General features: G+C 45.7%; 1 protein-coding gene across 1 annotated transcript in view; it reads right to left on the bottom strand.

The window, feature by feature from the left end:
* Window positions 1–14,043: 14,043 nt before the first annotated feature.
* FAF1 (Fas associated factor 1) overlaps window positions 14,044–25,752 on the bottom strand; it is a 537,070-nt gene continuing 525,361 nt past the window's right edge. The window contains exon 19 of the mRNA XM_059064103.2: window positions 14,044–14,303. Within this exon, the coding sequence (XP_058920086.1) occupies window positions 14,220–14,303 (84 nt within the window). The 3' untranslated portion in view covers window positions 14,044–14,219. The remainder of the gene's footprint in view (window positions 14,304–25,752) is intronic.

Genomic DNA, 25,752 nt, shown 5'->3' with positions numbered 1-25,752 from the left:
ATCTCTGACGCTGCTCTCCCACCGGAGAGGATCCCTTCGGAAAGTTTGATGGACTTCACAGCGCTCTCATAAGCATGTCCTCATTCTGAGACATTCACTCGGTGAGTGACCTCTCACCCAGGTGTTCACAGATTCCCATCTCGGTGGCTGAACACCAGACCGGAGCATATGCTCATGCACTTGCGCCATCGCTCGTCCACGGACCTAACCCTACCCGAGGGCCTTGAGGGCCGCTGGACCCTGAGTAGAGAAAGCCAGACCTCCGGGACAAATAAAGTGGCTGAGGGCAGAAAACCCATCTTCACACAATCACAGACATACACACTCACTCATGCACGTCCTCCTGGCTCAAACTCATTTGCTTACGCCTCTGCCGTGCCAGGCTGTGAGGGCCCCGGGGGAGCGCTCTGAGCAACGAAAATCCACTTCCTTCATGTCTGAGACTGGTCCCCAACCCTCGCCCCTGCCTAGGCAGTGGTGGGGTACAAAGGTATAGCCCTGGTGGAGAGCCAGGGTGAGGCCGGGGTTGGGGACTGAGGGTGTGGAGGGGGCTGGAGGCGCGGTGCGGTGGCGCTGAGTAGGAGCGGGGCCGGGGGCGCTGGTGGGGAACCCGGGTGGCATTGACTTTTGCGCTGTTTGCCCGCGGCCTCGGAGCAAGCAGACGCCATCTGTTTGCCGGCTGCGGCGCGGCGCGTTTAATTACCCTCCCGGCAGCCTAATAGAGATGATATTAAACTAAATCTTTCTGACATTAAAAGTAATTATCCTCAAACCAGTGGCTCCGGGACAGAACCGCCCCTCCCATCCCTACCCCTCCCCTGGCCACTCCAGATTCCGTTAGTTTGGCTGAAACTCCTTACCCGGAGGGGCGTGGAGAAAAGAGGGAAGGTGCCTTTGGGAGAAGGATTCTATGAGGGCCGCCTCAAGCACGCTGTTTCCTGCACAACCACGGGCGCTCTTGTGCATACGACACGCGCGTGGATACTCACACACCTGTACACGCATAGACACACAACGACAACATTTTCCTCCGGATCAACTCTCGAGCCACGTTAAGACTGTCAGCCGCGTGCACCCCCAGATGGACAGGGAGAAGCGCAGCCTGGCTTGCAGTGCAGGTCCCCAGCCCGCTAAAACGGCTTTTGCGTGGTCAAGGCCATAGATCCGGCCTAGGCCAGGACCAAGGACCCGGGTACAACTTTGCAGCCAGAAAGACCCTCTGCTATCGTGGCGCTTGACTTCTCAGGCACTCTTCCTGTGAGGGACCCTACGCCTTGCCCTTCCTTCACAGTGTCTTAAGTCGCACCACGCTCTGTCTCTGAGACGCAAGTCCAGTTACCCCACTTGACAGGTGAGAAAACACTCAGAGAAGCGAGGCAACTTGACCCACATCTTACAACTAGTACAGGACAGAGCAGAATTCAAACCCAGGCGTACCAGGGGAGGCCCCTACCCAAGGCCCAAGTTCTGCCGGGGTCTAGGCGAGGGCGAGGGCTCCGTGCGGAGACGGGGACGGTTGCCTGGCCTGAGGCCCCTCTCGGAACACTTACCTCGCGCTCGCAGGACCAGCCCCTTCCCCGGCTCTCCAACCCCAGGGAAGGAGTGGGCCGGGGCCCTAGCTGAGGGCGGGGGAGCCAGGGCATCTACGCGGGGAGCGCGGCCGGAGCCCCAACGCAGAGCCACAGTAGCAGCCCTCCTTTGGATCCAGCCCCGATGTCTGCAGGTCACGCGCAGGGGAGGCGGCCGCCCAGTGTAGCCAGGCTTCCTGTCTCCACATCCTTCTCGTTGAGCGCATCTGAGCCTGGGACAAACGCGCAGAGTGGTGTTCCTTGCTCAACTACTTGCTTCTAGTTTTGAGCGCCTACTGTGTACCACTACTCTGCTAAACGCTTGGTGTGTGCTGTCTTGCTTGGCAGGCAGTCCTTGGGGGGAGGTGTGACCTTCCGCGTTTCAGGGTTGAGTCGGCCGAGGTTCCAAGGTTCAGCGAGACAACGTAACTTGCCCGGGTTGCAGTGCTGCTGAGCCTAGAGGAAGAGAGGCACCCAGATCCGACTCCCACTCTCAAGCATTTTTCTTCTCACCTTCAGTTCTGGGCGGGTAGGAGCAGGCCTGGGGGCTTTCAGCCGATTCGATTCCATTCAACTTGCTGATTATTCATGAAAACGTGCATACTGGTCATTCATTCATTCATTTCACTAATATTGAGCACCTAGTATGTGCCTGGCACTGAGGACTGGAGATAAATCAATCGCGATGGGCCCTTAAAGAGCTCGTTGGTCAGTTGTGGACACAGTCATCTGTCAATGACCTCATAGTGAGAAAAGGGCTGCGGTGGGAGTGGGCAAAGAAGGGTCAAGGGACGCTTCTGAAGAAAGGGACCCCTGATGCAAGACGTCAGGTTTCCCAAATGGAAACATTATTATTGCCTGTTCTGATAAGTAAAACATTATAAAACATTTTACACATTTCAGCAAAGAATATCGGGAATATATATATTTCTGTGTGCCTACATTTACAAAAATATACTTTTTGTTACTTGCTTTTTAATTTACAACTATAAGCATTTTTTCTTATCAGTTAATATATCTACATAATCTTTTAAAAGAATTGCTATGAACTGTAGGTACATTGTATGAATGTACCCTAATTTATTTAGCCAATTCCCCATTAATAGGTATTTAAGTTTGTTTCCAATATTTGCTGTACTGAAAAAATGCTACAATGAACATCCTTTGTGAACTTGCCTAATTATTTTCTTAGGATAAATTCCTAGAAATAAGATTGATGATCAGAGGGTCAGAGGCATTTTTTTTTTAAGGTTTTGATAGCTACCTGTCAGCCCTCAGGAAAAGTTGTATCAATGAACACACTCAACAGTAGTGCATCTACTGATCTTTTTAATTTTGCTAGTTCAAGCAGGAAAAATGTATCTTATTGTCACTGTAATTTGCATTTCCTTAGTGATTCCTTAGTTTTTCCTATATGTGTTGGTCACTCATGTTTTTTAAAAAATCTATGTATATCTTTGCTTATTTTTCTAATGTATAGTTTCTCTTTTTCTTAATTTGTAATAGCTGTTTATATAGTAAAGGCAGCGGTATCCTCTTATCTGGACATATGCTTCATTTCTCCATTTTTGTTTTTGTTGATCCTGTTTTGTTATTGTTATACCAAAATTAAAATTTTTCATGTAGTCAAATGTCATTTTTTTCTTTATAGATTCTATATACAGGTCATACTTAACAAGGGTTTTTCAAATCCAACTTTCTAAAAGCATTCTTATATTTTATATTAGAGCTTTTAAAATTATTTACATTTATATCTTTATTTGAAATTAATTTTGGTGGAAGATGTGAAGTTTGTGATTTAATTCCCCCCCCACCCCAATGATTTGCCAGTTATTACAGCACTACTTAATAACCCACCGTGTCCCCACTGACTAGATACCTACACTGCATTCTCAGGTGAAATTAGGTCCTCTCAGTGCTTTCTCATCTAGGGAGCTATTTCCTTTTGCACTAGTATCACTCTTTTAATTATTGTAGTTCTGTAATACTTGGAAGGGCAAGTCACCTTCTGATTCCTGATTCTTTTTTTTTTTTTTCCTCCAAAATTCTCATGGCTGTTTTGGAAAAACAGTTTTCTGAAGAAATATTTTAGAATTTTTAAGGCTAGTTCCAAAAAGAAAGTGAAGTTTAAAAAGCCCTTTGGAAAGTTGGTTTAACTGCCTTTAAAAATTAATTTGAGGGAGATTATACATCTTCACAATATGGTATTTTTCCATCTAGGACCCAGAAAATGACTTTCACTTATTCACAACTTTTATGTCTCTTTGTAAATTTTGTCATTTTGTTCCTATAGTTCTGTTCCTTAAGCATTCCTTGGCATTTTATGTGGCTATTGTGAATGGAATCTTTTCACTCATTACAACATCTAACTGGTTATGACAGAAGCAGAAGAAAGTTATGGATTACAGTATACTTATCTTGAAACCGGCCTCCTTTCTGACCCCTCCCCCTTTTAAATTAGTTCTCACAGTTTCCTGGAGCTGAGTTTGGAAGGACCTGGAATTGACCAGGCCGAGGAAGGGAGGGAGAGAGAGGCGATTCTGCCCAGACGAGACGGTGCAAAGGCCCAAGTGATTTGCAGGTCCTCCTGGGACTTTGGGGACGCTGTGTACACGCAGGCTGGTCTTCTTTGGACCTTCCTTCTCCTGGCCTCCAACTCCCAAGAGGGCCTTTGGAAACAGCGATTCCGGGAATCAGCCCTGGGGCCGACCCGCCAACCAGACTCCCCGCCATCCAGACTCGCGACTCGGGAGCCACCGCTGCTGTGATCCCCTCTGGGCTTCCTCCCGGCCGCACTGGAATCAGACTGCCTGGAGGATGGCCGTGGCCAGGCTACCGCATTTGGGGGGAAGAAAATGCGAAGAGGAAGGGCATTAGGGCTCGGCTCTCGGGCAGAATCAGCCGGGTTTGAGACCTGACCCCGCTTCAGAAGTGGAGGGACCATCTGTCAGCAGCCTGTAATCCCCAGGTCACTGACCAAAATGAAGACATGAGAGAGGGGTGTGGCTTGGAGGGAGAGACCTAATCCATCATCGCTGGCAGCCCCAGACTCCCCCCGCTCTCGGGGCCTATCTCCCTCAGATAAAAGAGCTCTCCTACTATGACTTCCACCACTACTGCCCCACCTCCTATTCTCTCCACCCCTTTTTTTGCCCTGGGACCGCCCAGTCTTCTTCCGTACTGTGTATGGTGGGTGAGTTCCAAGCTGCATAACTGGCTCAGGACGGGATACTGGTTGGCCTGGAGCCCAACATGTTCACTCTCTACTCTCTTCCCTGGCCAGGGCGGTGGCAGGGTTGGGGTCGGGAAGCTGGCTCACAAGTAGGCCCTTTTGCCCCAGTGGGTGGTTCAGGCTCCAGGCTTGGGGTGGCAATGAGGTACAGACGCCCCCTCCAGGTTCCCAGGCCCAGGCCAGTCAGTTACCTGGGAAACTTCTACTGGCTCTTTAGCACGCAGCCCCTTGGATACCCCCTGTACTTGTCAGAGGTACCATCAGCACAGGCTGACCCTGCAAGCTCTCCGAGTGCCTCTGCATTGCCCCCTCTCTCAAGCCACGCAGCCACCCACCTTCATCTCCAATTCATACTGGAGGAAACTGAGAGAGGAAGTGACTTTCCCAGGGTCACACATCTGGGGCGGGAGGGGGACACGAGAACTGTTCTTTGCGTCTACAGAAGAGACTGGTTGGAGACTTGGAGGTGGAGTTCGGGCCACTTCCTTCACCCCCATTTCTCTGAACTGATCCCCTGGGGATGGGTAGAGGAGGGGTGGAGGAAGGTGTTTGGAGCCTCTTTTCTTGGGGGTTTCTTCACTCCCTTCTGTGCACCTAGAACCCCCCTTCGCCCCTCAGGACTGACCACACTGTGCCCTCACTGCCTGGCAAGAGTCTGGCACCACCCTTTATGCATCCCCAGTACCTCTGGTCAGAGGGCCTGGCTGAGCAGGGCTGCCAGTGTGGAAACAGACCTGGGCTGGAGTCCTGCATTTGTCACATTTCCTCCTACCTAAGATGGGAGTAAAAACAATGCTTTCATGGGATCATTGTGAGGCTTCAGTAACACAGTTGATGCAAAGTCCTCAGTGTCTGACACGTAGCAAACACTCAGGTATATTGGTTATTATTATTTGTTAGCAGTTGTTGGATGAATGATTTCCTCTCTTTGCCTGCAGAGAGGAAAACCTTTCCTTTCTCCGTACCTTTTTGCCTCCATTAGAAGGAAGACTGGGGAGCTGGGAGCTGCTGACAGGAAGTGCCTCTGCACTTTGAACCATAATCTGAAAACTCCCTCCAGAATCAGAATTCTGATGGATTTGCATGGCTCAGAGATCTTCTGGCGGGCCCGGGGTTATCTCCCTCCCTCCCCACTCCACCCACCACCTTCTCCAGGGGCTCCATTAACCAGAACATGTTTGTCACAAAGCACAAAGTGGTACTGTGTCAGTAAGAAAGGAGCAGCCCAGCCCAGGGCCCACCCCCAGCCTCTGGAAGCATCCGCCACCCATCTCTTCTCTTCCACTATTTGGAGCACACCCTGGCAACTGCTGGTTCTTAGTGGGGCTCCCCAAAGGCAGGGGCTGGGCTCTGTGCCCCCGTGGCATAGTACCACTTTTATTCCAGAGAACCTGTTCTTCTCTCTGTGTTCATGACCTCCCATAGCATATAAAAAACTCGTAAAACGCACCCCTTTTTTATATGAAGAAACTGCGGCATGTAGGCAACAGCTGTGCAAGCCAGTTCCCCACTGATGCTTGGTGTAGTTGAAGGCATGCCAGAAGGGAGGCCTTGGCCAAGTCACTTCACTGCTCTGGTCCTCCATTTCTTCATCGGTAGAACGAGAAAAGGTAGACCTGCTGGATTCGGAAATGCTTTGAAATGAGAAAAGGACTATGCAGACCCAGCTAGGAAGAAGACGATTCCCACGTGGGATGCTCCATCCAGCTGAGGCCTTGGCATCCACCTCTGGAAACAGAGCAAAGTTCCTGGCCTCCACACCTGGTTTCCCTTGCATGTGCTTCCATCCAACTCCCAAAACACAGAAAAATTTCAGTAAGACTCTCTTTGTTGCCAACTCCTCAGGAAAGTCCTATGCAAATGTTACCAGTGTGTGCTCAAGTAAGGCAATAACATTTCCAGGGGCCTGGAGACCCGAGCCCAGAGGGGCAGGCTCCCGTCTGATCTTGTAGGCTGCTTACCTTCTCTAACTCTGGGATCTGACTGTTGGGCTTGGGTGGCCCCATTCATTACAGAGCGGACTCTGGCCAGAGCTCCTAGATGGGCTTCACCCCTCCCCAGAAGCCCTCTGACTGCCCTGACTAGGGGTCTCCTCTGGGTTCCCACAGCTCCTGGAACTCCTCTAGCATTGACCACACTGCCTTGAGGTTGGTGGTCCCACCCCAGCCTGGGAGTTCTGGGCCAAGGGTGGAGGCTGAGAATCGATGTTTAACGAAAAGCGTAAATGATGAATGGATGGATGAATCAAAACGGATCCAATCTCCATATGGAAAAGGGAGCTTAAAAGTACTTAGATTAAATGCTGGCCTGATGGAAATGCACGGTGGGAAAAAAACATTTACCTTGGAGTTAGACAGGGTATGTTATATAGTAGCTATGAGATTTGGGGCAAGTGATTTAACCTCTCTAAGCCTCAGTTTATTAATGTAAGGAGACAGGGATCGTATGTTCCACCTCAGAGGGCAGTTTTGTAGTTCATTCATTCGTGTAACATTTACTGTCTGTGCCCTGTGCCAGGCCCAGTGGGGACAGACTTGTCATGGTCTCCAGGGGAGACTTCTGTGCATATAATCACAGTATTGTCATAAGTGTTCTACTAGGGGTAAACACGTGGATTAGAAGGGGCCCTAACGTGTCCTGGGGATTCCATGAGGCTTCCTGGAGGAGAAGTAGTGGGGTGGAGTGATAACTGCCTGGATTCTGGAGGCAAACTGCCTGTGTTTGAATCTGACTTGGTTTACTAGCTATATGACCTTGGGCAAATTACCTACATAATCTCTTGTGCCTCAATTTGCTCACCAATAAAGCAGGGAGAGTAACAGTTCCTACTTCATGGGATTGTTGTGAGGGATAAATGAGTTCAGTAGACATGATATAAATGTTCACTCTCTTACCAACAGCCATTTATCAAGCACCTACACAGTGCCAGGCCCATGCTGAGGGATAAAACAACAAATTAGGTTGACATGGACTCTACCCTCATGGAGTTTATACTTTAGATAAAATCTGACTTGAGTATCAAAGTACAAATTGCCTCTTATCTAAGGAAAGTTTGGAAGAGCAGAGAGCAGAGGAAGGAACTCAGGGGCTGTTGACATTTCACAGGCAAGCAGAACAGGAAAGCTACAGAGGGGACAGAGGGGGAACTTTCAGAGAGGTGGGAGGAAAACTAGAGAAGCATGGCATCCTGGGAGGCAAAGGGGAGTGTGTGGGTATGTTTATTATGCTCTATCATCTGTGGGCTAGAAGTTACAGCTACTGAAGCAGCTCAGGGAGGGAGCCTCACTGATGAGGGGAGACAGAGATGGCATGAGGGTTGGGCTCAGATCCAGACTGGAAGGTCAGCTTCTCTCCCTATTGCTGCATGTCTCTGGGACAGTGACATAATTTCTCTGAGCCTCAGTTTTGCTAACTGTAAAATGAGGACATTACCAGTAGTGACCTCACAGTGATTCTGAGGCAGCTGTGGGAGGACAGGGCATAAAGCCCCCAGCATAGTGCAGGGCTTACGTGGGTGCTCAACACCAGTTCCCTTACTCTCTGTCTCTCCTCACCAGCTCCAGTTGGTTTTGCTCCAGCTCCAAGTAATTAACTGCTTCAGTACCTACTGGGTGCACGACTGCTACATGCCAGACCCTGGGCTGGCTAGGGGAATAAACAGATGACCACGACCTGGCTCTGCCCTCACAATGTTCCCAGATAAACTGGATGTTAGAGGTGGAAGTGACCACCTTATTAGTACATGACCATCATTATTTCTTTGTTTGAATTCAGTTAATAAGCACAAATTTATTCTGTGCTTACTATGTACTAGTCATTTCACTAGGCCTTAAGGATATGAAGTGACTCAGACTCTTTGGGGAGCTCACAGTCTGGGGGTGGGGGAGGGAGGACATGTGAGCTGAGAGTTATAGTTCAGAGCGATCCAGTGCTTCAAGAAAGTCCATACAGGGCTGAAGACTCACAGCACAGGCACCTACCCTGGAGAGTGTGCAGAGGGTGTGGGTGGTAATGGTCGGGGAAGCCATCCTGGAGGAGGTGAAGTCTGAACTGTAAGTGAAGGCTGGATGGGTGGTGGTAGGAGTCTAACGGTGATGGAGGAGCACTCAGGGCAGAGGGGATAGCGTGCGAGGACAGAGGTGACAGAAAGCGGATGCCTTCAGGAAACTGCAAGGTAGTCGGTATGTGTGTTGAGGGCATGGCTGGAAATACAGATGGGGAGGGAGGTAGGGAACAGAACAGGAGTTTTACATCCAAGCTGAGTTTGGATTTTATTTGGAGGGCAACGGGAAGCCTTTGGGGGGATCGAAGCAGGGGTGTAGCATGGTGAGGCAGGTGTTTTAGAAAGCTGTTTCTGACAGGTGGAGACTGGTCTAGAAGAGAAGGGACTGGAGAAAGGGAGATCGGTTAGGATGTGCGTTTATAACCCAGGTGAGAAATGATAAAGGTCTGGAGGGAAGAAATGTCAGTGGGACAAAGGATGAAGGAGTAGGGAGTGGAGTTTGGAGATGTCAGAGGCAGAAGCTATGGGAACCTTCTTACATCACTGCATGTACTTAAAAATAAAAGACATTGCTTAAATTCTGGCTCTTGACACACTGGGGAATGAGTCATTTTTGGAAAGCTGAGTTTTCTATAAAACTGACTTTTTATCCCTTTTAGCATCCTCCAACATTTAAAACATGTTGTTATTGTAATTACTATTTGAAATGCCTTAGTTATGTCATAATTTCCTTGAAGGTAGCACTGCATCGTCATAAACACAGCAGGAGCTTTGGAGTCAAAGGTCTGGGTCCCAGACTCTGCTCTGCTCGTTACTAGCTATGGAACTTGGGCAAGTCACTTCACCTCTTTGAGTCTGTTGCCTCTTCAAAATGGGGTCAAGATCACCCACCCAGCAGGTTGTTGCGGGGTTACAGGAGGTAACGTATGTAATGCTCTGAGCACAGTACAGGGCTTATCCTGAGTGCTCAGCAAGTTAGTCCTCTGCCCCCTTCCTCCTTCCCATGATGCCCCCGGCTGATCCTTACGGACACCAGTAATGCAATGACACTTTGTGCAGGGCTCCCTGACCTTCCCTGAAGGGCCCTAGAGCAGTGCTCCTGGACTTCTTGTAACCACTTTTCATGTCTTCTGTGTCCTCCCCCCAAAACCTCCACTTCTCACTGCTGTCATCACCCATTCTCTTTCCCTTTTGTAATCCCATGAGTTTGCAGACCAGGCAGTAGTTGTTCTAACTGCTTTACATGTTAGCTAACAGTTAAGTGTTAATTCATTGAATCTCTACAACTTTATCAACCAGGTACTGTTATTATCCATTTTACAGCTAAAAAGCTGGGGCGCAGGAAGGTGAGGTGACTTCCCAAGGGCACATTAGTAAGTGGAGGAGTGGCTTGAACCCAGGCAATAAGGCCCCAGAGGCTATTCTCTTAACCACACATTATGTCACTTCTCAAAACCGAGAACCATAACTAATAGACAGTGTGCAAACTAAGAGTTAATGGACTGAAGACTGGAGAGCAAGTCTCTTTTTTGGTGTTTCCTTTCAGAGGAAACATATAGCTCTTGCAAAATGCAAGAGCTATATGGCCAGTTGGGCTTGTTAAGGGTTACCTTCCAAAGCAGATTATATGAGACAAGGGAGAAGCACTAAATGTAGAGAGAGGTTCAAGGCAAGAAAGCCTAGTTGTTGCATCTCACCCTCTTTGTGGCTTTTAGATTTTAAAAAAATGGCTTGATGAGAAGAAGAATGGACAAATTCAACTTCCCAAATGGTCTGATGTTGTTTGCATAATGTAAGTGGTGGCTGATCAATTTTGGCAGGTCAATTGAACCCACTGAGAATCTGAGAAATACAGACTCCCCTCCTAGAAAAGTACACATCTAACTTTTTGTATACAATTGTAGGGGATTCTAAGATCCATTCTCAGACATGAAACTTAGAGGTTCTTTATAGAATAGTTGTGGCCCTGAAAGTCAGAGCCTGGGGCTTGAGTTCTGATTCTTCTACTGACATTGTGTGAATTCAGGCAAGTACCTGCCCTCTGAACCTCATGTACAAATATGGAATGATCATGCCTGCCCTGCTTCTCTCACTGCAGTGGACTGTGATGATGGGTGTGGAAGGTGTGGTAAACTGCAAAGTGCTGTGTGAATGTTATCAGGGCACTGAGGTTCAGAGAGGATACTCACCTTAAGGTCACACAGCTATTAAGTAGCGGAACCAAGTTTCAAACTGAAAGACACTGAGGTCTCTGGAATGTGTGTGTGTGTGTGTGTGTGTGTGTGTGTGTGTGTGTGTAGATATGCCTCCAACAATTTTAAAAAGGATCAAATGGGCTAATGCATGTGGAAGGGTCACTTGGACTATAAAGTGCAATGCCCATGTGAGTTACTCCTGGACTGAATTCAGCATTCCATGTTCCATTTGCCTGTGGGGTCCAAGACTGGTTGGATGAGGGGCTGAGAGGGATGGTGGAAGTGTGCCAATCAGAGATGCTTGCTTATGACAATTAAGACCCCTTCTCGCAACCAAATGAACAACTTTTATGCTTTTGGGGAAATCTGCCAGAGCTCTGCAACCTCTTTAAAACCCATCTCATTGACCAGCACACTCAACTCAGCATGTCTAGCTTTGGGAGTAGCAATTTTAATGCAACTGCAAACTTATTTTATGTTTTTACTGTCACCAATAAAATCCATAAAAGCCTGATTCCTATTCTCCTACACTGAAAAGGAAAGATTCCATAAAAGAACTCAGACTTCAGATGCTTGCAATTCAAAGACGAACACCTGTATGTCCCATAAAACTAGTGGTGCCAGAGAATGACAACATAGCAGACCAGAAAACTCCCCCAAACTGCACCTTCTGAGAGGCAGTGGGAAATTGGCAATACTTCCTTAAACCTTCAAACTGATGCTCCAAACATACAAGTGATAATCCAAGAAACACAGAGGAGTGAACTGGAATGGGGCAGGGATGACAGCAGCCCTGGAACTTCATTCCAGACAGCTGGGCATACGAACACAGAGCACATATTCTGATTGACACATTTCCATGTCTGGAGGCAGGGATATAAAGCCCAAGGAAGTGTAAGGGTAGGAGGAAGAATTACAAAGGACTTTGCTATTTTTGTGGTGATAGTAAGGCACTTAATGCTTTTCTTGGATCCTAACTTTATATGTCATTTTAATGTTGTATTTGTAAGAAAGGGCATAAAATTGCTCTGGCCTCCTGTTCTGGAGCTCAGTAGAACAGAATGGTATGAGTGAACAGTGATAATTAGCTGAGGCCTTTCCTAGCAAAGGGGCCCATAGGATAGGATTTCACGGAAATAAGCAAGAAGAACCTTCCAAGGCAGGGTTGAAAAAGGGTGTGTGAACTTCATACACATTCAAGTAGCATTTAATAACTTTTATGAAATTCGTTTCAGAGTAAAGTCTGTATTATTGGAATGCAAAAGTGAAGATGATGGGGGGAACAATATGATGATGTCAAACCGAATTAGATGGAACAGGTTAAACATGAAAGTGAATTCAGAGTTGCGTCCCTCCAATCCCCGCCCACACACTGCTGCTGTTCCTGAGTATGGCCTGAGTTCGGGGTTGTGGCTTCTCCATGGCAGCTACAGAACATGGTCTCCCTGGAAAAAGAAAAGCTGGTGCCCTAGTGCATCTGTAGCATTGGAAATGACTGTCTCGTGGGGCCATTAGTTTAGGAAGGTGGGAGTGGAGCTGGGCTGGAAGTGCTCAGGTTGAACTCCCTCACTTTGGGTCTCTTTTCCTTTCAGCCTCCCTGGAGAGACCCCTGGGGCCAGAGAAGGCCTTCACCAAGGCAGATGTAGCACTAGTCTGTTAGAAACACATTCTTTGAAGAGAGTGTTCAGGGGAGGTCCCTGGTTGTAGTGTCAGAGAAAAGACACAAGGTGGACTTTTCCTGGCCAATGCCTACTTCTGGGCAGATGGAAAATAACCAGGCATATCTCAGGCTGTGGTTAGAGTCTTCTGAGAACCCCTTGGCTTGGGCCAGGGGGAAAACCCCCAGCACTCAGACTCTTTTGGACAAATACAAAATATCAAATCAGGATCCCAAACCCTAGGATAGAGACCACAGGGGACACAAAAACTGATACGGAGAAACATTTCAAGACTGAAAAGAAGTCATTGGCGGTGAAGGTATAAACAGTGCTTCCATGAACTAAACTCCAAACCCCAAATCCATAGATTAACAAGAATCCACATTTACTAAATCATCCCAAATTATATGCAAGTTCAGGCAACATGTGTCTTCTGAGCTAAGCCCCTAAGTTTGCTCCCTTAAATATATGAAGTCAGAATTTTCAGCCATAGAATGAGATCCCTTTCATTTGAGATGGGAGTCTACCATCTAATACTGAAACATAAAAGGATGAAATAGTGGAGCCGGTTCCTTATGACAGCTGGGCTCAGAGTCCATGGGGTGGCTGATCAGATTTTGGTGACAGTCAAGGTGCTTAAAGCACCAAGTGACAAGGTCCAAATGCGTGATGGAATAGAGGGAGAAGAAAGCAGGAGAGAGCTGTGTTCAGTGTACACTGATGGACCAGCAACCTGGGAGCTGGTATCCATGAGGTTCTAACTGCCCAAATGCAAACCTAACAGCAGCTTCCTGCAGCTGGGCCAGATACTGAAGTCCTGGTACTGGTCCTCTTCACACTATCTCAACATTCACATCGCAAGCTTAAATAGTTTCTTACACTGTAATGGAACAGCAAATACCTCCTGGATGGAACCTGGGGACCCAAGGCAGGAGCAGTAAATGAATATCTTGCATATATGTCAAATGCAGTCCTCAACACAACCTTACGTTTTAGTAAAGAAGTCAGGAAGTACCAACAAAAGTGATATGTTTTTTTCCTACAACAATGTTTAATCTCCTTGCCAAGAAGTCCCATTTGACCTTTTCCCCCTGCCTCTTAAAACTAGGTGACAAAGTAGAAATTCAGTCATGAAAAGAAAAAGGCAGAGGTGTATGAGCCCTGGCTCAATGAGACACATCAAATACAGAGCAGCTTGGTGTCACAGGTCAGACAGAACTGTCCCAGACACTGTGGGGAACATGGGCACTGGAGAGGTAAAAATCCTACTTCATGATCACTCACACTTCAACAGCGCATTAGTCACTGAACGAGGGCGAGGTGAAGGGGTTAAGAGAGGCAGAGCTATAGTTCTCTACAATGAGGGTTGGGAACATATACTCGTGGATGGGAAATGTTAAGTAGCTATGTTTATTATTACTTTTTTCCAGCAATCTTGCAAGAGGCAGAAGTGTGACACTGAATTGAGTGAGACGAGCGTGTAGGTGGCTTGGCGAGGAGCCCTTCTCCTGATGCAGGCCTCTGGCTTGTCAAGGAATGGCTGGTTCCACTGCTGGGCCATGTTTACTCTTTTGCTTCAAGGAAAAGGGTTTCTTGAGGGAACAACTTTACCTCCAATAATGATTTATTTGGGTCCAGCTGGGTTACCTAAAAAGAAAGAAAACACATACTCAAAAAGACTGGAAGAAGCACTATTTTCTCTCACGGCATTCAGATCCTATCCTGCACATTGATTTTGAGCCTACTTTGCACAGGCACGAGCATTTTCACATCTCTTATCTCATTTGATCCTCGAAATAACCTGTGAGGTAGGTGTTGTTACTCCCATTTTTTAGAAAAATCTTAATTTATATTTTTTTACTGCTTTTAAAATTTTTATTTATTTATTTATTTATAGCTGGGTTGGGTCTTCATTGCTGCACGCCGGCTTTCTCTAGTTGTGGCGAGCGGGAGCTACTCTTTGTTGTGAGGTGTGGGCTTCTCATTGTGATGGCTTCTTTTGTTGTGGAGCACGGGCTCTAGGCATGCGGGCTTCAGTAGTTGTGGCACTCGGGCTCAGGAGTTGTGGCTCATGGGCTCTAGAGCGCAGGCTCATTAGTTGTGGCACACGGGCTTAGTTGCTCCGTCGCATGTGGGATCTTCCCAGACCAGGACTCAAACCCGTGTCCCCTGCACTGGCAGGCGGATTCTTAACCACTGTGCCACCAGGGAAGTCCTGTTACTCTCATTTTATAACCAAGGAAACCAGGGCTCAGAGAGGTCAAGTCTTATCGTTTAGTGGAAGAACTAGCATTTGACCTCAGGGCAGGTGGAGGCCCACTGCTTCCTGCACAGCTCAGCTTGGCCAGCAGAACAGGAGCGTCTTAGGAAAGGGTACTGGCTACCAAACAACTCACTGGCATTGCTGGGGACCCGTGTTTGGTTAACTCCTGGCAGTAGGGAGGGCCTTTTCTGCTTGGTGGGAAAGAGCTAAGCTTTGGGGGCTGATCTTCCCACTAAACATACCTGTAGTAAACTAGAGAGTGCCCATCCCGCCGTGCCCAAAGATGAGTATCTCCCCTGCTGAGGAGAGGCTCCCTAGGGAGGCATATCACAGTCTCCTTGTTGGTGGTGGTGAAGATATTTAGTTCCAAAAAATGAGTCAAGGTCATAATATGACTTTATATTTTAGAAATAAAAAAATGATTATTTTATAATATGAACTATAGAGAATAAAGCTAGACAAAATCTTCTTGGCTCATTTGGGATATGTTAATCATATAGGAACCCTACATTAGGTTTATGGCCTCCTAGGTCAGGGGCAAGGATGTGATGTGGAGGTTTTCTGAATCTGAGAGTGAGAGAAAAAAACTCAAAAATTTCCTAAAGGGAACATAAATTTTAAAAAGCTGAGAAATACTAGGACAATGGGCTTTGGAACCAGAAAGATTCTGGTTTAAATCACAGCTGTGTTGGCTATTAGCTTTGTGGCTTTGGAATTGGTATCAACCTTGTAGGACTGATGTGAGGATTAAGTGAGAAAAAATAAATAATTAGCACAGGGTCTGGCACAGAGCAGGTGTTCAATGAGGGCTGCCGTGTATGTGAGCAATGGTAAGGATGGACAACAGACACACAGATAAATGGACAGCTCCAAGTGTGCATGATGGGAGGCCGGGCAGTCTGCTCTGTCAGACATGTACAGGAGCTCTGGGCCCCTGGGCAGAGACTATAGCACCTGAGACGGACAATCTTGTCCTCTGCTCAACTCAAGCCACACCTAATGAGATGGCTCCACTGTCTTCTCCAGGCCGATGGGGAGGGGATGCCCTAGGGGCCTGAGTGTCACAGGCAGGCTGGTGAGCTGAAGGAGGAACACTATCTTTGACTGTATCCAGATGGAAACCTGGTATGCCCAGGAGGGTCATTAAGGAGACACATCTGCCTCCAGAAACCTCTGTGCTTATAAGGAACCCATAGCAAGGCTGCTCTACTGGTATCTCTTGGGCTCTGGGCAGATGGGCAGGCAAGGTGGTGGGGAGGGCCTAGCCTGCTGTCTGTCTTCCAATGCACCCGGGGGCAAGCTGTTGGCAAATGTTTACCCACTTCCCCAATTAACATACAACACTCTGCTGGCTTCTGTCAACAAACAGAGCTATGCTGCCTCTGACTCACTGGCATTTTCTGCCCAGCTGCTTCTGCTATTGTTCTTAATTAACATGCCAGAGCTCTTCCGGCATCTTCTACTTTGTTATTTGTGGTTCGTAAATATGATGTTTGCTGGGAGAAACCCAAATCATAATACTGTCAGAGCTGTGCATACTGGCAAAAAGATATGCTAGGAAGCAAAAGATGTTGGGAGGTTGGAGCCTTGGTGCCATGTTGTCAATATGCAAGGTTAGATGTTCAGAAAACACATCCAGTTTTCACTGTCTGAGAAAAGTTAAGTGATTTTCCCCAGTCACTTTAAGTGGGAGAGCTGGGACTTGAGAAGGAGAAAACTAGAATTTCTTGAACACCTATTACGTGCCAGGCACTTTAAATATGTTATTTCATTTAATCCCTAGACAACCATGCAAGGTTGACAAAATTGAGGCTCAGCATGGTTGCCACTTGTTTAAGTCCACATAGTTAGTGAGGGTCTGTCTATACAGTACGATATTGATAGTAAAAAAGGGTGAAGCAACTAAGATTTAAACTCTAGCTCTGTTACTTGCTACCTATATGACCTTGATGACATAATACAACCTGAGAGCCTCAGTTTCCCCACCTGTAAGATGGGAATAATCAGTTTCTCTTTTATAGGTTGTGCTAGTTAAATGGAATAATGTTGATGAAGGCTCTGGTACAGAGACTGAACCAGTAAGTGCTCAGCTGGTAGCAGCCATTACTGGCTGGAGTGTTGCCTTGGGTAGGGCCCTAGTCTGTCTAACTTCAGCTGGAGCTCTTTCCCCAAAGTCTCCGGGAGCCCAGGCCTGCACTAGGCTGTCTCTCTTATTTCCATCTTGCTGCTCAGCAGAAGGGCTCCCTTTTTCCTGATAGGGTAATGTCTTAATAACTAGAGATCCCCTTCTATAGCTTCAGTGGGGCTGTGCCATCAATGGACTGCTTCACATTAAAGATGGTTTTGTTGGGGCTCCTCCCTCTGGTGCCCCATATCACAAGCAATTTTTTTCTTTGAAGGTCATTTCAGACAGAAATTTAAAGTGAACAAGGACAATTTTTGTTTCCATTCTCATCTGCCTGGAGTGGACAGAGAGACTGTAGGGAACCTAGGGAGATGCAGGACACTATATTGTGAGTGGCCATATTGTGAAACGATCCTGCAGTGTTCTGGGCCCCACTCAGGAAGGATGGGGAGTGTGCCAGGAGGGACCTCCTGTTAGAGAGAAGCCTAAAAACCATGTTTTCTAAGACACATCTGAAAAATGGGATATGTCTTCCTGAGAGAGGGCACTGCTGCTATAGGGGCAGAGAGAGGGCTGTGTCAGCCCTCTCTGAATGTCTGAAGGGCTGGCAAGTAGGACAGGTGGACAGAGCAGATGTGTTCTCTGCAGTTCCAGTGGGCAGAGCTGAGACTGGTGAGGTAAAATTGTAGGGGAGCAGAACTCAGCTGGTCAGAAAAAACTTTTTCACAGAGCATCAGCTGCTAGTGTGGCTACTACTTCTCTTTCTTTCACCTTTCTTCCTTCCCCTCCTGTCTTGTATTTTCTTTTTGTTCTTCTTCATCATCATCATCATGGTAGCAACCATCAATTACAGTGGACCCATGAACAACCTGGGGGTTACGGGCACCACCCCTTCAAGCAGTTGAAAATCACATATAACTTATAGTCGGCCCTCCATATACGCAGTTCCTCCGTATTGGTGGTTCCTCTGTACGCAGGGTTCCACATCCAAGATTCAACCAACTACGAATGGTGTAGTACTGTAGTACTTATTACTGAAAAAAATCCACATGTAAGCGGACCTGCATAGTTCAAATCCATGTTGTTCAAGGGCCAGTCGTATTTAGTGCCTTCCGTGTAGCTGGAACCATGCTAAGTACTTTATATAAAATACCTTAACTAGTCCTCAAAACAGCCAAATGAAGTATGTATTATTGCCATTTTAAAGTTGAAGATACCATGGGTTATCTTGCTCAAGGTTGCAGATAGAATAAGGTTTAAAACTCAAGTCCATCTGACTCCAAAGCTCATAATAACCAGAGTGCTTCTGGCCTACATGTTGACAGGCTACCTTAGGAAAATAAAGGGGTAGGGAGGGGAGAGGTGAGGGCACTCTCTGCTGTACCTAGAAGCATTCAAATAGGGGCTTATTTGTGGAAGAAGATCATGATGATAAAGCTAACATTTGTTGAGCATTTAATTTGTACCAGGCGTATTCCAAGCACTTAACATTTATAAAAGAATTTAATTTTCATAATAACACTCTGATGTAGGTATAATTATTATTCCCATTTTATAGATGAGGAAACTGAGCTTTGGAACAAATTAAAAACTTGCTCAAGGTCTCAAAGTTGTTAAGGGCAGAGCCAGAATGTGAATCATAGCAGTCTAGCTTTGGAATCCATATGTTTAACTATTGGACTGTTTTGCCAGAGGTGCTGCTAAGAGTAGAGTCCACACAGAGAAAGAAATTGGATGAGATGACCCTGAGGTTGTTTTCTAACCAAGCTTCTAGGACATAAGATCTTCACTTTAAGAATGGCAAAAGGTCAAGGGTCAAGGAAAAAAATCCTGAAATGTTTATAAAATACGAATACAGAAACGCAATCTGAGCTTATGTTCTGCCATTTACTTGGGATTTTACTGAATTATTGACTTTCTAAATCAACAGAGAAACCCACCCTTTGGGACCCCCTGGGGGGAGGAGGGGCATTCTCAGATAAGAGGTATGGCCTAACTTTGTCTATGTTAGAAAAGGAAAGTCAACCTTCTTGACATTTTATTCATTATACAATACTTAGGAAACCTAAGTATTTTAGCAAATTGGCTTTGTGAAACTTGTCTATGTTAACAAAAATGGGACATATTCTTTGCCAAAGAGAGTTATTCTTTTCTAGGTCCCTTTTCTCAGCAGTTCGAACTTTTCATGTACATCGTCCTATTATTTCCCTGGGCTTCAATTTTTTTTTTTTTTTTTTTTTTTTTTTTTTTTTTTTTTTTTTTTTTTTTTTTGTGGTACGCGGGCCTCTCACTGCTGTGGCCTCTCCCGTTGCGGAGCACAGGCTCCGGACGCGCAGGCGCAGCGGCCATGGCCCACGGGCCCAGCCGTTCCGCGGCATGTGGGATCTTCCCGGACCGGGGCACGAACCCGCGTCCCCTGCATCGGCAGGCAGACTCTCAACCACTGTGCCACCAAGGGAAGCCCTGGGCTTCAGTTTTGTTTTTTGTTTTTTTCCCTGAAAAAGTATAACATTGCTGCTGAGAAAAATGTTAATCAATGTGACAGATTCTCATTCTTAGGCCACTCACTCTGAGAGAGTCCCAGAATGTTAGGGTGGGAAAGCTCCTTGAATCCCATATAGTCCAACCCCTTCATTTCACAAGTGGGCAACGTGAAGCTCAGAGAGGTCAAGTGACTTGGCCCTGATCACACAGTTGATAAGTTCAGTATTCTACCCGTTTCTGACTTCTGTTTTGGGGTTCTTTCTAGTCGCACTATTCTACTTCTCACTTAAAAAAAAATACCTGAGCATAAATATAACACTACTACTAGGCTGGTAGCTACTTGAGGGCAGGAGCTGAGTAATACTAAAAATAACAGTAGCAGCAATATATGAATAGTAATTTATAGTTTGTAAGATATTTACACAAACATTAAATCACAATCTTGTAGGGTTGGTATTATTATCAATCCTTTTTATTTTATTTAATTTTGCTAAGGTAAGCTTTTATTTTGAAAGTGAATAAAGGAAAGTCTAGTCTAATATTTTCACATTTAGAAAAAATGCTAGGTTCAACAACTGATTTTGGAATTGAACATCTGCATGCAAAAAAATGAATCTAGATGTGCAGACCTTACAGCCTTCACAAAAATTAACTCGAAATGGATTGTAGACTTAAATGTAAAACACAAATCTATAAAATTCCTAGAAGATAACAGGAGAAAATCTAGATGACCTTGGGTAAGGTAATGGCTTTTTGGATACAACACCAAAGGCACAATTCATGGAAGAAATAATTGAGAAGCTAAACTTCATTAAAATTAAAAACTTTGCCAAAGAAACTCTCAGGAGGATGAGAAGACAAGACACAGACCAGGGGAATATATTTGCAAAAGACACACCTGATAAAGAGGTATTATCCAAAATATACAAAGGGACTTCCCTGGTGGCGCACTTGATAAGAATCCGCCTGCCAATGCAGGGCGCACGGGTTTGATCCCTGGTCCGGGAAGATCCCACATGCTGAGGAGCAACTAAGCCCGTGTGCCACCACTACTGAGCCTGCACTCTAGAGCCTGTGTGCCACAACTACTGAAACCCTTGTGCCACAACTCCTGAAGCCCACACACCTAGAGCCCATGCTCCGCAACAAGAGAAGCTACCACAATGAGAAGCCTGCGCACCGCAACGAAGAGTAGCCCCCGCTCGCCACAACTGGAGAAAGCCTGCGCACAGCAACAAAGACCCAACACAGCCAAAAATAAATAAATAAGTTTATTTTTAAAAAAGGAAATATATATATATATATATACTTAAAGAACTCTTAAAACTCAACAATAAGAAAATGAACAACCCAATTAAAAAATGGGCTGAAGACCTTAAAGACACCTCATTAAAGAGGATCTACAGATGGCAAATAAACATATGAAAGGATGCTCCTCCACATCATATGCCATCAGGGAAATGCAAATTAAAACAATGAGATACCACCACACACCTATTAGAATGGCCAAAATCCAGAACACTGACAACACCAAATGCTGACACTCATATATTGCTAGTGGGAATGCAAAATGGCATAGCCACTTTGGAAGACAGTTTGGTGGTTTCTTACCAAATTAACCATATTTTTACTACATGATTCAGTAATCGCACTCCTTGGTATTCACCCAAAGAAGCTGAAAACCTAAGGTCCACAACAAAACCTGCAAACAGATGTTTAATAAGCACCTTTATTCACAACTGCCAAAACTTGGAAGCAACCAAGATGTCCTGCAGTAGGTGAATGGATAAGTAAATTGGAACATCCAGACAACAAAATATTATTCAGTGCTAACAAGCTTTCAAAGTACTCTCACATATATTATCTAAACCTTAGAGCTATCCTAAGAGATTGGACTAATTTACCCTCATTTCTGCAGATAAGAACACCAAAACTCAAATAGGGACATTACTTACACGTGGTCATACAGCTAGAAATTGGTGGAGCTCAGGTCTTCTCACTCAAATCCTGAGCTCCTTCTGCTCTATGAGGCAGCACAAATGCTGCATATGTAAATTCCCATATTATAGTAAAGCTGAATATACCTGCCCTTGGTTTTGTTCAAAATTAGCATTTACTTTAAACTTGGGAGAATAACTAATCTTTTTGGTAAGCTATGAGTAACATATTTTGTTAGTTATTTTGTTATAAAACATGCATATTAAATATTACAAGTTTAAAAAATAATTGTTAATGTCATCACTACCAAAAAAGTTACCATTTGTTTGGCATTTTGTAAGTGCCAGGAACTATATTAGTTGTTCTATATATTACCTTATTAAATGGTCACAACAATCCTATGAGATAAGTACTCCTATTATTCTCATTTTATAGATGAATTCTCTGGGGTCAAAAATGGTTAAGGGACTTGCCCGAGTAGGTAGGTAGGAAAGATAATGCTGGAATTTGCACCCAGGTTTGTGAGCGTTTAGCCTGTATCTGATGCACTGCCCTTCCCTGCCTCTTAACCTCTGATCCTACTTCTAAACAGGGGATAGTTAATGTGACTAAAAGGCTTTCCCTTGGCCATAAAGAAAGCAGGCATTCTGCAGCTGTCCTGGCTCATGTCCCTGTTGTGGCACAGGCTTGGCTGTTCCCCACAGGAACATAGGTCATCTTTCATTACTGTCAACTTGGTTCTAATAGCTAATTGTCCATTTTCTTTACTTTAAACACCTTTTGATGAGCTGGGAATCCTTAAAGAGGGCAGTTACACCCACAAAGGATCAGAGGGAGAACTTAAGAGTCAACTTGCTGGTCATGTGCTGATCAGGGTGTGAAAAGGCTTTGGTAACTATAAAGTCTTTTGCCAACATAAGAGATTGATCATCATCATTATCCACGACACCAGTCGTAGCACCTGCCAATTTCTCCTCTACATTTGCTGCAGGTGGTAATGCAACCCCAAAAAGAACTTCCAATCTGGAAGGGTCCCATTATGGAACTACACTCTGGTTTATTTACATCCCAGCTTCTGGTGTAGTTTCTGGACCAATCTGCCTCACTGGATCACAGACAAGCAGTGGCACTGGGGTGAGCGTTTCCAGGAAACAGTGTCACATGCTATTCTTTCCATTATTAAAGTGCGGTAGAACAGCTAGGGTGCTAGAAAGTGAGGTTGGGTGGGTCTTCTGTGGCTGCAAAGCACAGGATGCCTCTACGACATTTTCTTTCCTTGACTTTTAATTTTTTTTAATTTTTAAATTAATTTAATTAATTAATTAATTTATTTATTGGCTGTGTTTGGTCTTCATTGCTGCACATAGGCTTTCTCTAGTTGTGGCGAGGGGGGGCTACTCTTCTTTGTGGTGCGTGGGGTGCTTCTCATGGTGGTGGCTTCTCGTTGCAGAGCACAGGCTCTAGGTGCACGGGCTTCAGTAGTTGTGGCTCGCAGGCTCTAGAGTGCAGGCTCAGTAGCTATGGTGCATGGGCTTAGTTGCTCTGCGGCATGTGGGACCTTCCTGGACCAGGGATGGAACCCGTGTTCCCTGCATTGGCAGGAGGATTCTTAACCACTGCGCCACCAGGAAAACCCCTTTCCTTAACTTTTTTAGTTGGGAAGAAGGGAGAATGAAAGAAAAGTTAAAGGAAGAGCAAAGGGAGAGAAAACTAAGGTGTAGGCTGCCCTATCTGTTCTTTGTTTTATCATATTATAATAATGATAACAACAGTTAACATTTATTGGGGGGACTTCCCTGGTGGTCCAGTGGTAAAGAATCCGCCTTCCAATGCAGGGGATGTGGGTTTGATCCCTGGTCAGGGAAGTAATATCCCACACGTCACGGGGCAACTAAGCCCGTGCGCCACAACTACTGAGCTCGCAGGCCTCAATGAAGATCCCGTGTGCCGCAACTAAGACTCTATGCAGCCAAAAAAATAAAGAAAAAAAATTGTTACTTAAAAAAACAAACAAACCGGACTTCCCTGGTGGTGCAGTGGTTAAGAATCGACGTGCCAATGCAGGGGACACAGGTTCGAGCCCTGGTCCGGGAAGATCCCACATGCCATGGAGCAACTAAGTCTCTGTGCCACAACTACTGAGCCTGCACTCTAGAGCCCGCAAACCACAACTACTGAGCCCACACGCCACAACTACTGAAGTGTGCATACCTAGAGCCTGTGCTCCACAACAAGAGAAGCCACAGCAATGAGAAGCCTGCGCACTGCAACGAAGAGCAGTCCTTGATCGCCACAACTAGAGAAAGACTGCACACAGCAACAAAGACCCAATGCAGCCAAAAATAAATAAATTAAAAAAAACCACCAAAACGTTTACTAGGTGCTAGGTGCTAACTGTTCCAAGTATTTTATAAGTACTACACAACCCTATGAGGGAGGTACTATTACCTCCACTTTAAAAATGAGGAATAGAAGCTCAGAGAGATTATATAACCTGCCTAAGATTGCACAGGCAGGAAGTGACAGAGCAAGGATTTAAAACTAGGTCTGGCTCCAAAGTCTGTTTTCTTAACTACCACACTAGATACTTTTAGTACTGTAGTCATACACTAGACTATTTATTCTAAGTCTCTTGCTTGGAAAGACTATCCCTTCATGTAACTGAAGCATATACCTCCCCACAACAAAGTATATTACTACCTCGGGCATTTGGGGAAATTTCACTCATCTAGCTCCTTAATTATCACAGACCTAGTGATTGTTAGAGCTGGAGGGGTCTTTAGAGGTCATCTCTGTAACAGATGGGGAAAGAAAAGCCCAGTGAGTGGAAAGAACTTACCCAATGTTTCTCAGCACTCATGGCAGATCTGAGACCAAATCTGGAGTCTTCATTCCCAGCCTGTGCCTTTAGATGGGCTGTTAAATGAGGATACCAATTCTAAAGTGTTGCTAATGTCACAATGGCCTCAAACTTGGCACATTGTCAGGGAAATCCTAGGCACCAAACAAAAAATGTGACGCTTTCCTTGCATTGGTATCCCTGATGGTGGTTTTGGTCACTATATGAGTTTTTTTTTTTTTTAAGTGAAAGCAGGTTTATTGAGAGAGACACACATTCCAAGGGCAGAATGCAGTCTATCTCTTAAGGCGAGAGCAGCCTGGTCACTATACTATTAAACGATGTTAGTGGGGAAGGCCCAGAGGGAACAGAGGGACTTCTATCAAGAAGGGTTGGGTGGGGCGGAAAGCCTCATTAGTCTAGAAACACAAGAAGATCGAAGTCCTGTCCCTCCTGGGCAAGTAACTAAGAGGAAGTCCTGCTTTACAGAGTGGTTTGCAAGCTCACTGTTTCTGAAAGCTTAATAAACAGGGTATAGGCAAATCATGAGTGAGGATTCTGGAGTGTGGCAACAGAAATCTAGTGCAGATCAGCCCTAGTGGTGTGCCACTTACAGGTGTACCACGATACTGGTTTCATCCCTCAAAGAAGCCAGAATCCTCAGGGCTGAGTTGCCTTTGACCCTGAGCAACCTGGTATGATTACCCCAATCACGCACACAAACATTTTCAGTGTGTGTGATGATCTGACACAGGCTGGGAAGCAATGATCGAGGGGACATGCCTCACTTTCAGAGGCTGGTATCATGGAAGATAGCTGGGCTCTTGTATAAAAGGCTCCGAGGACACCTCTGTTAAAAGATTGGTCCACAACACTAACCATTGTGTTTGGAACAGGACACTAAGAGACAAATGAAAGGAGAGAAACCTGTTAACCGGTCAGGTTAGAACAGCTACTTCAGCTTAAAAACCCTCTGAGAAACCATGATTATTGTTTGCCCCAGATCACCAGTAGACATGGATTAAATGCTAATTAGGGAAGAAGAAAAAGTTCTGGTGGATTTTGAATCTTGGCTCTGCATGAATACTCTTGAGCAAGTGATTTAACCTCCAGAAGACCCAAATTTCTCATCCGTAATGATAACATCATTCAACACCCAATAAGCTCTAATACATCATTTTTCTCTGGGTCTCTCCTGCCACTCGAGAGACAGTTGAACAAAGTATCTGAGCCTGCCTCTCTCCTACTCAAAACTCTTACATGATTCCTTACTACAACAGGATAATTCCTTTTTGCTTTGACCTCATTTCCCCCAATTTGTAAATGGGTGGTGTTTCTGGCTAGGCTCATAACACATCTGTAGTGGAAGACATGGCCAGAAAGACAGTTTGGAGATAGATTGTGAAGGGCTAAAATGCCTTATTATGTTTAGTTTAAACTTCTGGAA

Source organism: Kogia breviceps, chromosome 1, assembly GCF_026419965.1.
Source record: "Kogia breviceps isolate mKogBre1 chromosome 1, mKogBre1 haplotype 1, whole genome shotgun sequence".
Classification (NCBI taxonomy): Eukaryota; Metazoa; Chordata; class Mammalia; order Artiodactyla; family Physeteridae; genus Kogia; species Kogia breviceps.
This window is presented reverse-complemented; position numbering and strand designations above follow the sequence as displayed.